This window comes from Heterodontus francisci, chromosome 8 (genome assembly GCF_036365525.1).
Source record: "Heterodontus francisci isolate sHetFra1 chromosome 8, sHetFra1.hap1, whole genome shotgun sequence".
Classification (NCBI taxonomy): Eukaryota; Metazoa; Chordata; class Chondrichthyes; order Heterodontiformes; family Heterodontidae; genus Heterodontus; species Heterodontus francisci.
In genome coordinates, this window is record NC_090378.1 from 8163933 (window position 1) to 8176772 (window position 12840).

General features: G+C 42.6%; 1 protein-coding gene across 4 annotated transcripts in view; it reads left to right on the top strand.

Moving 5' to 3' along the window:
• The window catches only part of mcoln3b (mucolipin TRP cation channel 3b), a 65937-nt gene that overhangs the window by 34031 nt on the left and 19066 nt on the right, over positions 1-12840 (top strand). For all 4 annotated transcript variants that reach the window (XM_068036335.1, XM_068036338.1, XM_068036337.1 and 1 more), the window contains exons 3-6: positions 1906-2082; positions 4564-4717; positions 12238-12322; positions 12423-12519. In XM_068036335.1, the coding sequence (XP_067892436.1) occupies positions 1906-2082; positions 4564-4717; positions 12238-12322; positions 12423-12519 (513 nt within the window). The remainder of the gene's footprint in view (positions 1-1905; positions 2083-4563; positions 4718-12237; positions 12323-12422; positions 12520-12840) is intronic.

Below are 12840 nucleotides of genomic sequence, written 5' to 3' on the forward strand. Positions count from 1 at the left end.
GCAGGGAGAAGAAAATCCCAAAAAGTGTGAGTGCGAGAACACAGCCCTGTTTCACGCCACTCCGGATAGGAAAGGGCTCTGATGAGGAGCCACCATGTTGAATTGTGCCTTTCATATTGTCATGGAATGAGGTGATGATACTTAGTAGTAGCTTTGGTGGGCATCCGATCTTTTCTAGTAGTCTGAAGAGACCACGTCTGCTGACTAAGTCAAAGGCTTTGGTGAGATCAATGAAAGCAATGTAGAGGGGCATCTGTTGTTCACAGCATTTCTCCTGTATCTGACGAAGGGAGAACAGCAAGTCAACGGTCGATCTCTCTGCACGAAAGCCAAACTGTGCCTCAGGGTAGACGCGCTCGGCCAGCTTCTGGAGCCTGTTCAGAGTGACTCGAGCAAAGACTTTTCCCACTATGCTGAGCAGGGAGATTCCACGGTAGTTGTTACAGTCACCGCGGTCACCTTTGTTTTTATAGAGGGTGATGATGTTGGCATCGCGCATGTCCTGGGGTACTGCTCCCTCGTCCCAGCACAGGCATAGCAGTTCATGTAGTGCTGAAAGTATAGCAGGCTTGGCACTCTTGATTATTTCAGGGGTAATGCTGTCCTTCCCAGGGGCTTTTCCGCTGGCTAGAGAATCAATGGCATCACTGAGTTCCGATTTTGTTGTCTGTATGTCCAGCTCATCCATGACTGGTAGAGGCTGGGCTGCATTGAGGGCGGTCTCAGTGACAGCATTCTCCCTGGAGTACAGTTCTAGGTAGTGCTCAACCCAGCGGTCCATTTGTTTGCGTTGGTCAGTGATTATGTCCCCTGATTTAGATTTGAGGAGGGCGATCTTCTTGATGGTTGGCCCAAGAGCTCTCTTAATGCCATCATACATTCTTATGTTTTCGTTGTCTGAAGCCAGCTGAATATGACTGCATAGGTGTTGCCAGTAGTCGTTTGCGCAGCGCCTGGCTGTTCTTTGTGCAGTGCTTCTGGCTGCTTTAAGTGCTGTGGATGTTAAATCGCTGGGGGCTTTCTTGTTCAACAGTGCAATGCGCTTAGTGGCTATGACAGGTTCCAGCTCTTCATTATGAGATTGAAACCAGTCTGCATTTCTCTTCGCACTTTTGCTGTAGGTGGTCAAAGCTGACTCAAGAATGGCGTCTCTGATGTGGGCCCACTTGGTCTCAGCTGTTGCAAGTGAATTTAGAAATTTTTGTAACAGCTGTGGGTGAGAAATTCTGCTCGTGTTGATGTGCGGGTGGCCCTTCTGCTTGGAATGATGCAACTTTATCCCCAACAGTTATGCCAGTTTTCCAGCATTGGGCTTCTGGCTCCTTTTTCTCAATTGCATATCATGAAGATTTCCAGCCTGCCTTCCACTCGCCATTAAAGTCACCTTTTCCATCAGGGTTGCTGTTGAACGTACGGAACAGCTGTTTGCAATAATGCCCAGTGTCACTAAGGAAGATGGAACAGCATGAAAACTGAAAATTTACAAGGCAGAACAACCAATTGATTTTTGCACAATGGAGCAAGGAAATCGACACCAGTAGGTTTCACCACTTTCCGCATGCCAGAAGCTGTCTTTCATCCTTCTTCCTTCACCACCATTTTTGGAGTTGCCCAACTTCTGCAGCAGTAACTATTTCTGCCCTGCCCTCCCAGCCCCCATCCCACAACAATTGGGGACTGAAATAAAGTTTTCCAAGGCCAGTGGTGGGTCAGGCAGAAGTCCTGCCTGTCGCACTTTCACCAGAGTGGAAATTGGTAGTATTAGCACTTTAAAGCTACATAACTGAGTATCTATAAAAACAATCCATAGCTGTACACATTGATATGAAATATTACTTTTGAATATATATTTTTCTTCTGTTAGCCAGCTCATTTGTAACCATCATTTTTCTGTTCTTGTTTCAGTTAGTTCTGTTCGGGCTAAGCAATCACATGGTGGTCCTCTTCAAAGAGGAGAATACTGTCGCTTTTAAACATCTCTTTATTAAAAACTATGTAGATGCAACTGATGGTTCCGATTGTGACTTTGCAATTTACACACAAAGTGAAGTCTATGAATATCTCTCTTTTATATTCAGTCAGGTAAGTGAATCATTGCTATTTGATCTAACGTTCCTTCTCTCCACCTTCTAGTACACCCTGATGGGCAGCCTTTAATCTGTGTGTGCGTGCGCGTGGCCTTTAATCCGTGTGTGTGTACGTGCGCATGATCTTCAAAGACTCTCTCAGAAGAGCATGTCTTCTCAAACCTCCTTCTGCTCCTAATTTGTATGTTCATGATAACCATACAGCACAGAAACAGGCCCTTCAGCCCATCATGTCCCCGCCAGCCATCAAGCATCTACCTATTCTAATCCCATTTTCCAGCACTTGGCCCATAGCCTTATATGCTATGGTGTTTAAGTGCTCATCTAAATACTTCTTAAATGCGGAGTGTTCCTACCTCTACCACCCCTTCAGGCAGTGTGTTCCAGATTCCAACCACCCTCTGGGTGAAAATTTTTTTCCTCCACTCCCCTCTAAACCTCCTGCCCCTTACCTTAAATCTATGCCCCCTGGTTATTGACCCCTCCGCTAAGGGAAGAAGTTTCTTCCTATCTAACTTATCAATGCCCTTCATAATTTTGTATACCTCAATCATGTCCCCCCTCAGCCTTCTCTGATCTAAGGAAAACATCCCTCGTCTTTTCAGTCTCTCTTCATAGCTGAAATGCTCCAGCTCAGGCAACATCCTGATGAATCTCCTCTGCACCGTCTCCAGTGCAATCACATCTTTCCTATAGTGTGGTGCCCAGAACTGTACACAGTACTCCAGCTGTGGCCTAACTAGCATTTTATACAGCTCCATCATAACCTCTGCTCTTATATTCTATGCCTCAGCTAATAAAGGCAAGTATCCCATATGCCTTCCTAATCGCCTTATCTACCTGTGCTGCTGCCTTCAGTGATCTATGGACAAGTACCCCAAGGTCCCCATCTGACCCTCTGTACTTCCTAAGGTCCTACCATCCATTGTTTATTCCCTTGCCTTGTTAGTCCTCCCAAAACGCATCACCTCACACTTATCAGGATTGAATTCCATTTGCCACTGCTCCGCCCATCTTATCAGTCCATCTATATTGTCCTGTAATCTCAGGTTTTACTCTTCACTATTTACGACACCACCAATTTTCACGTCATCTGCGAACTTATTGATCATACCTCCTATATTCACATCTAAATCATTAATGTACACGACAAACAGCAAGGGTCCCAGCACCGATCCCAGCGGTACACCACTGGGATGGGTAATCGAAGTTTCAAGAAGCAGTGAGATGCAGCTTTTTATGGTGTGTAATGTAATTAGGATCCCTCTGCTGTCGAGAGACTTGAGCACATAATCTGAATTGACAGTTCAGTGCAGTACTGAGGGAGGGTTGCTGTCTTTCAAATGAGAGATTCCCCTCGCTGGGAGACATAAAAGATCCCATTTTGCAGAAAAGCAGAGTAGTTCTCTGGTGTCCTGGCCAATGTTTATCCCTCAGCTAACATCAACAATAGTTTATCTGCATATTTATCTCCTTGCTCTTTGAGTTTGCTCAGTGCAAATTGATTGCTGCATTTCCATTTATTACAACAATGACAGTACTTCATTGGCTGTGCAGCTCTTTGGAACATCCTAAAGTCACGCCAGGCCCCATATAAATGAAAGCTTTCTCTTTCTTGCTGATATTTATGATTTGTGTGGTCAAAAGGTCTTTCTGGTAGCCCATCCACTGTTTTATATTGTAGATTTGGAAACCGGACTATTATAAACTTCTTCTTGAGAGCTTATTTTGAATTTTCTGATGCAATGCAGCCTAGTTTGAGGATGCATTTGGTGGCGTTTTCCTGATGTATAATTGATGAGTGGAAAATTGAACTTTGATAATGTTGTCTCGTAACAGTAGCTGTTGCTGGAGAAATTGTATCTCCTTTTGAGTGACTCGGAACAGGACTCCTATAACTTGTGCTGCTCATGTTTTGTAATTTAGCATTGCAATGCTGAGTATCTTTAACAGCTGTAACCTTTTCATGACAGCAGTGCGTGTCTTTATAAATCACTTCATTCATTTTAACAGAATGTGACTCATATTTATTGGATAATATTTCCTCTGCCTTGGAGGACAACTAGTTGAGTCCTTTTTTGAAATGACTGTTCCCACTGTGGATTCTTCTAGATGGGTCAGAAATCAAGTACCTGTAGAGTTGATTCTTCAACCCAGTGCTCCCATCTAGTGAGTTGTCCTACTAGGAGTTGAACCTCCATACAATTGCATCCTAACCCTTCCTTCATGTCTGTTTCCCACTTGTTTTTCCCCCTTTTCCTATTCAGGGAATGGTGGAGAAAACATTCATTTCTTTGAGATTATATTGAGCCAACCTTTCTCTGTTCTTCCCTCCTCCCATCTTTTCCCAACCGTGTCACATCATTAATATTGGAAGCACAAAGGGAAAGGCCTTACTGAAATTTAGCCTGTATTTCTCTTGCAGTTTAACAACTACAATTTTTTTCCCCCAAACAAATTTGTTTTGCTCTTCTAGTATGTGCAACTTCGTAAGATTTCTGTTGGTAACCACGCCTATGAAAAGACAGGGACGGATTTAACGCCATTGACCATGTGTCAGTATTTTTACAAGCGGGGGAGCATCAGCCCTGGCAATGAGTCCTTTAACATTGACCCAAAGATTGAGACAGGTGGGTATGTGTTATCAGGAGAAGAGTCTCTGAGATGCCTGATAATTGATGTATCATTCTCTTTCTCGGTACAAAGGGAATCTAGATGGAGCAGGCTCAAGGGGCCAAGCTCCTATTTTTCATCTTTTCCTTCCCAATCTGAAGGAGGAAGAACCTCCTCCCCACTCCCCGCTCCCCCAACACCCCTGCTCCCCCACCCCTTCTAAAGTAAGGCTATTCAAATTCCACAAAACTTTGGTAAATGTTGCCCTATTCTAACCATTCAGGGCTAATGGCCAATCTTGCTTTGAACAATTGAAGGGGACAGATGACAAGTGAGGTGACTTTTGTCAATTTACTTCTTCAAATAGAGTGCAGAACGTTCCATTAGTCCACACTAAAACATTTATGGGTTTTTCTTCTGACTGCCATCTTGAAAATGTGGCTGCTAATTCCACCCTTGAAAAAGCCTCAAACCTTGTTGGAATAGATTGTAGGGGTTTAAAAAAAAAAAAAATACAATATTTTTAACATTACTTTGAAGACCGTTATGAGAAGATGCTGAAGAATAAATACCCTGTCAAGTCCCCTCAATCTTATGTTTCAATAAGATCACCTGTCATTACTCATTGGAGTTTAGAAGATGTGCTCAGCCTTTACTCATAAGACAACTCCTTCATCCCAGGAATCAACCTAGTGAACCTTCTCTAAACTGCTTCCAATGCAAGTATATCCCTCCTTAAGGCGACCGGAACTGTACACAGTACTCTAGGTGTGGTCTCACCAAAAGCCTGTACAGTTGTAGCAAGGCTTCCCTACTTTTATTCTCCATCCCCCTTGTAATAAAGGCCACATTCCATTTGCCTTACTAATTACTGCCTGCATGCTGACTGTGATTTCATGTATGAGGACACACAGATCCCTCTCTACTGCAGCATTCTGCAGTGTGTCTCCATTTAAATATTTCGCTTTTCTATGCTCCTCTCTTTCTCTTTCCCGACCCCCCTCACATTTTCCCACCTTATACTCCATCTGCCAAAGTTTTGTCCACTCACTTAACCTATCTATATCCCTTTGTGGACTCTATATGTCACAACTTGTTTTCCCACCTATCTTTGTATCGTCAGCAAGTTTGGCTACAATACACTCTGTCTCTTCATCCAAGTCATCAATCTAGATAGTAAATATTTGAGGGCCCAGCACTGATCCTTGTGGCACCCCAGTAGTTAGTTTGCCAACCTGAAAATGCCCCATTTATCCTGACTCTGTTTCCTGTTAGTTAGCCAATCCTCTATCCACGCTAATCTATTACTCCCAACACCATGAGCTCTTATCATGTGCAGTAACCTTTTATGTGGCACCTTTTCGAATGCCTTTTGGAAATCCAAATCCACTACATCTACTGGTTCCCCTTTATCCACCCTCAAAGAACTCTAATAAATTTGTCAAACACTGTTTCCCCTTCAGAAAACCATGTTGACTCTGCCAGGTTTGTATTAATTTTTCTAAATGTCCTGCTAAATGTTCCTTAATAATGGATTCCAGCATCATCCCAATGAGAGATGTTGGGCTAAGTGGCCTATAGCTTCCTGCTTTCTGTCTCCCTCTCTAGAATGGAGGTGTTACATTTGTAGTTTTCTGATCCACTGGGACCTGTCTAGGGAGTTTCGGAAGATTATAAGCGAGATTATGTGGTCAAGCTTCCACAAGCAGCTTGCTTATTTAAAGTAAAAACTTTTGTAGCTGGAAGCGACCTGTAGCTACATCTCTAGGTGAGGGTTGCGGCAATTGTAAGCACTGTAGAGTCAGGAGATCACACCCTCTCATTTCTGGTTCCACAAGAACAATTTTTCAACAAACATGAATCCAAACACTTCAGTCCACAGTGTCTGCTGAAGAATTCTGCTCTGCTTATTGCTGTCTAATGTTCCAGAAGGGGATGAGGTGGGGGGGGGGGGGGGGTAGGCAAAACCCAGCATTTGATCCATGTACATTTAATGAGAGGCCTGATGCCCGTTTTATGCTGCTGTTTGCAATGCTAATATCTGATTGGACATCTTTTGGGGCATACTTTGACCCTAAAACAGTACCTGTCAAATGGCGCAATGAGGTCCAACTTCTACTTGAGAGGCTTGTGTATTCAGCACCTTTTATCTCGTCTGTCTGAAATGGAGCTCCGCATTACATTTAACTAATTTGGAAGATTCTCCTACTTCAGAGCAGGAGTAGGCCATCTGGGCCCTCGAGCCTGATCCACCATTCAATAAGATCATGAGCAGCAGAAGCAGAGTGGGAGAGACAAATCAGTGATCTCCAAGTGCTGTCCTAATCAACAGGGAGCAGGGAAGTAGAAAGCCAGCTAGGGTGAGTATACAGGTCAGCTTTTAACTTCATTTAATTTAATCTAAATCAATCAAATATGAAATGAGACTTAATTGATTCATTATTTAAACTAAAAACTTATGTGGATTTTAGAATTTTATTATGGAGTGAGAAGAGGAGAGAAAAGTAGGGAATGTATTGGTTCCAATTTGGACCTGGGAATTTAAAAATATGTAACTGTAAGTGTTTTAATTAAAGTATAAGCACAGAGCAGGACCAGAGGTATTAATTAAAATTGATGGTTTAAACAGGTTCCTAATTAGATAGTTCAAGTCTCACTCCGTCCCTTTTTTAACAGTGCTGGGAGTTTGGTGAGTTGAGGGAGTTGGGTGAGGAGGGGAAGGAGGTGCTCCTTTTGCTTTTGCTTTTTCTAACTTTTTCACCCTGTAGGATTTGTTACTGCAGAGGAAGAAGCTAGCTGTTTGGTTCAGGTCTATTCTATTCCTAAGGTTTAAAATAGTACTGGTGGTAAGGTTAATAATGTATATCAAAAAGGAAAATAAATAATTGAATAAAATAATTAAGCAGTTAAATAAAACACATTAAGGATGGTAGGACAGGTGATGTATCACAGCTGCAGCATGTGGGAGCTCCTGGATGCCAAGGTGATCCAGGGCAAACACGTCTGCAGTAAGTGTTTGCTGCTCGAGGAGCTTCGGCTCAGTCATTGAGCTGGAGGCTGAGCTGCAGACACTGCGACACATCAGGGAGGGGGAAAGTTACCTGGACATTTTGCACCAGGAGACAGTCACGCCCCTTAGGATAGGGTCTTCTGATTTGGTCAGGGACAGGAGACTGTGGCTGCCGGTGAGGCAGGTAAGGGGACCCAGAGGGCAGGAGTGCAGGAGCCTTTATGATTGTCCAACAGGTTTGAGGTTCTTTCAGCTTGTTTGGATGAGAGTTGGGGCTGAAGGGTAAATGAGCAACCTGACCACAGCACTGTAGTACAGGAAGCCATTCAAGTGGGGGGGGGGGAACGAAAAGGAATATAATGGTAGTAGGTGACAGTATAGTGAGGGGGATTGACACTGTTCTCTGCAGCAAAGAGCAAGAGTCCGGAAGGCTGTGTTGCCTGCCCTTTGCCAAGGTTTGGGACATCTGCTCAGGGCTGGAGAGGAACCTACAGTGGGAGGGGGAGGATCCAGTTGTCATGGTCCATGTAGGTACCAACGACATAGGCAGGACAAGGAAAGAGGTTCTACATAGTCAGTATGAGGAGCTAGGCACCAAATTAAGAAGCAGAACCTCAAAGGTGGTAATCTCTGGATTATTGCCTGAGCCATGTGCAAATTGGCACAGTGCAAATAAAATTGGAGAAATAAATGGGTGGCTCAAAGACTGGTGTAGTATAAGTGGGTTCGTGGGACACTGGCACCAGTACTGGGGAAAGTGGGGGCAGTCTCATTGGGACAGTCTACACCTGAACCGTGCTGGGGCTGGTATTCTAGCGAGCCACATTACTCTGGAAGTAGAGGGTTTTCAATAAATAGTGGGGGCAAGGGATAACATTTGGGAAGATGTAAATCAAAGAGTAGAGACAAGGCAAGAGAGAAAGGTATTAAAATGGAAAATGATAGACTGTGACAGGAAGGGACAGAGCATACAAATCTAAGAGTAAATCAACAAATAAGGCTAGAGGTTACAAAAATAATAAAAGGACAAAACTAAAGGCTCTGTATCTGAATGCACGTAGCATTCGAAACAAAACAGATGAACTGAGAGCACAAATAGAAATAAATAAATACGATCTGATAGTCATTACAGAGACATGGCTGCAGGATGGCATAGATTGGACCTGAATATTGAAGAGTACATGACATTTCGGAAAGACAGGAAGCTGGGAAAAGGTGGAGGGGTAGCTCTGTTAATTAATGATGGTATTAGCACAATGGAGAGGGAAGACCTAAGTTCAGGAAACCAGGATGTAGAAGCAGTTTGGGCAGAGATGAGAAATCCTAAAGGCAAGAAGTCACTTGTGGGAGTGGTGTACAGGCCCCCCAACAGTAACCACACAGTAAGAGCAAGTTAAAGGAAGAAATAATGGGAACTTGTCAGAAAGGTACGGTGATAATCATGGGGGATTTTAATCTACATATGGATTGTAAAAATCAGATGGGCAAAGGTAGCTTAGATGAGGAGGTCACAATGTTTTTGTGATAGTTTCTTAGAAGAGCATGTTCTGGAGCCAACCAGAGAGCAGTCTATACTGGACCTGGGATTGTGCAACATGGTAGAGTTAATTGATCTCACAGTGAAGGCACCCCTAGGTAGCAGCGATCATAATGTGATTGAATTTTACATTCCGTTTGAGGGACAGAAGAATGGGTCCAAGACTAGTATATTAAACTTAAACAAAGGCAATTATGAGGACATGAAAGCAGAGCTAGCTAAAGTGAACTGGCAAAGTAGGTTAAGGGATAGGTCAATAGTGATGCAGTGGCAGACATTTAAAGGGATATTTCAGAATACACAGAATAGATACATTCCAACGAGAAATAATAGTTCCAAGGTGAGGACCCACCATCTGTAGTTAACTTTAAAAAAAAAAAGTTAAAGATAGTATCAAACTTAAAGGAAAAAGCATATAATTGCACAAAGATGGGTGACCGATCAGGAGATTGGACAGAATATAAAAGAACAGCGAAGAATGACTCAAAGATTGAGGGAAAAATTAGTGAGAGAAAGCTAGCTGGAAATATAAAAACCTAGTTCAAGGTTCTATGGATATTTACAAACGAAAAGAATTAAAGTGAGGGTTGGTCCTATAGAAAGTGAGTCTGGTGAATTAATAATGGAAAATAAGGAGATGGCAGATGAATTGAGCAGGTATTTTGTATCATTCCTTGCTATAGAGGATACAAGTAACATCCCAGAAATAGCTGTAAATCAGGAAATGGGAGGGAGGAAGGAACTCGGGGAAAATTACTCACCAGGGAAGTGGTACTGAGCAAATTGTTGGAGCTGTGGGCTGACAAGTCCCTGGGTCCTGATGGACTTCATCCTATGGTCTTAAAAGAAGTGTCCAGTGAGATAGTTGATGCATTGGTTCTAATTTTCCAAAATTCTCTCTATTTGGGGAAGGTTCTAAAAGATTGGAAAATATTGAATGTAACTCCTTTATTCAAAAAGGGAGGGAGACAGAAAGCAGGAAATTACAGACCAGTTAGTTTAACATCTGTCATAGGGAAAATGTTAGAAGCTATTATTAAAGACGTTGTAGCAGGGCATTTAGAAAAATTCATAGAATCATAGAAAGTTTATGGCACAGAAAGAGGTCACTTTGCCCTTTGTCTGTGCTGGCCGATAAACGTTCCACCCATTCTAATCCCACCTTCCAGCATTTGGTCTGTAGCCCTGCAAATTACAGTACTTGAGGTGCATATTCAGACTTTTGAATGAGTTGAAGATTTCTGCCACAACTACCCTTTTCAAGTAAGGTAATCCGGTAGAGTCAACATGGTTTTGTAAAAGGGAAATTATGTTTAATTTATTGGAATTCTTTGAAGAATTAACATGCTGTGGATAAAGGGGAACTGGTGGATGTATTGTACTTAGATTTCCAGAAGGCATTTGATAAGGTGCCACATCAAAGGTTATTGCTGAAAATCAAAGCTCATGGTGTCGGGGGATAACATGTTGGCATGGATAGAAGATTGGTTAGCTAACAGGAAACGGAGAGCAGGCATAAATGGTTTGTTTTTCTGGTTTGCAAGATGTAACGAGTGGTGTGCCGCAGGGATCAGTGCCTCAACCTTTTTACAATTTATATATACTTGGATGAAGCAGCAAAAGATATAGTTGCTAAATTTGCTGATTACAAAGATAGGCAGGAAAGTAAGTTGTGAAGGGGACATGAGGCTACAAAGGGATATAGATAGGTTAAGTGAGTGGGCAAAGATCTGACAAATGGAATATAATGTGGGAAAGTGTGAAATTGTCCATTTTGACCAGAATAATAAAAAAGAACCATATTCTCTAAATGGTGAGAGGATGCAGAGGGATCTGGGTGTCTTAGTGCATGAATTGTAAAAGGTTAGTATGTATGTACAGTAAATAATTAAAACTAATAGAATGTTTATTGCGAGGGGAATGGAATACAAAAGTAGGGAGGTTGTGCTTCAGTTATACAGAGCATTGGCTAGACCACATCTGGAGTACTGTGTACAGTGTTGGTCTGTTATTTAAGGATGTAAATGCATTGGAAGCAGTTCAGAGAAGGTTCACTAGACGAATACCTAGGATGGGCAGGTTGTCATATGAGGAAAGGTTGGACAGGCTGGGCTTGTATCCACTGGAGCTTAGAGTAAGAGTTGACTTGATTGAAACCTGAGGGGTCTTGACAGGGTGGATGCGAAAGGATGTTTTTCCCTTGTGGGAGAATCTAGAACTAAGGATCACTGTTTAAAAATAAGGGGTCGCCCATTTAAGATAGAGATGAGGAGAAACCTTTTCTCTCTGAGGGTCATGAGTCTTTGGAGCTCTTCCTCAAAAGGTGGTGGAAGTAGAGTCTCTGAATATTTTTTTTAAGGTAGCGGTAGATAGATTCTTGATAAGCAAGGACGTGAAAGGTTATCTGGGGATAGGCGGGAATGTGGAGTCGTGGTTACAATCAGATCAGCCTTTGAGATCACAACCCTTGAGTGAATAAATTTGTAATCACTTGTAAAAAGGACTGATCCCTTTAAATTCTGAGGCTATAAGCCCTAGTTCTAGAGTCTCAACGGGCAACAGTTTCTCGACCATGTTGAGTAGGTGAATTGTGTTTCCGTTAGAGCTCTTCCACTCCCCCACATGTCTGTCAGGAGGTTGTTGGTTCCAGTTCCAGTCCCACTCCCAAGAGTAGAACAGAGCTCCCAATTTGGGTTTACGCTCCAGTGCAATTCTACACTGACGCAGTGTTCCATTTCGAGTGAATCTGCAGATCTCGTGGTGCTATTTGAAGAAAAGCAGAGAATGGTTCTCCTCCATCATCCACCCTCGCCTGTCCTCCCCAACACTTCTCCCTCAGCCATTATTGACCAAATAAGATGGAGATCATAGGGGAAAATCTAATCGCTTTGGGTGGTGGGAGCAATAAAGTTAATACTTTAACGAAAATGATGGATAATGCCAAAAGTTTAACTGATGTGAAGTCATGCAGTGTGTTCACTATCTCTCAGAATGCTTTGATATTAAGCCAATGCTGCCCCTATCCAGTGGACACTCAACAGACAATAAGCTGAACTTGACACTGCATTTCCACAGGTGAGATTTGCTGCTTTTCTGATGACATTTGGAATAAACCTTTGTCTCCACATTTTTAAACTCAGGAGAAAACAAAATGTGTTTTCTTTCTTCGTATTAGGCTTGTGATGGTGCAGGTTCAGTTTAAACTAAAGGCAATTAACCTACAAACAATCAGTTATCACGAGCTGCCAGACTGTTACGATTTTTGTATTACTGTAAGTAGTTTGTCCTATACCTACGTTTGTGGGGAAAGTTGGGGGGGGGGGGGGGCGGGGATTGTTGTTGGCAAGCCAGAACGTTAAATTTTATAAATACAAAACTAGATTGAGTTTCCACCTCACGGGTTTTGTTCTTTTTTAATTCGAGTGTTGGATCTTTGTTCCATGCAAAACCGTGTCTCCGTAAACCTAATATATCTAGATTCAAAGTGAGGAGTGAAGCTGTACCTGATATGTAACAAGCTGACACCAGGTCCTAGTGGAAACGTACAAAATCCAGTTAATTTCATTGAATGGTTACAGCACTTGCTGAGCAAG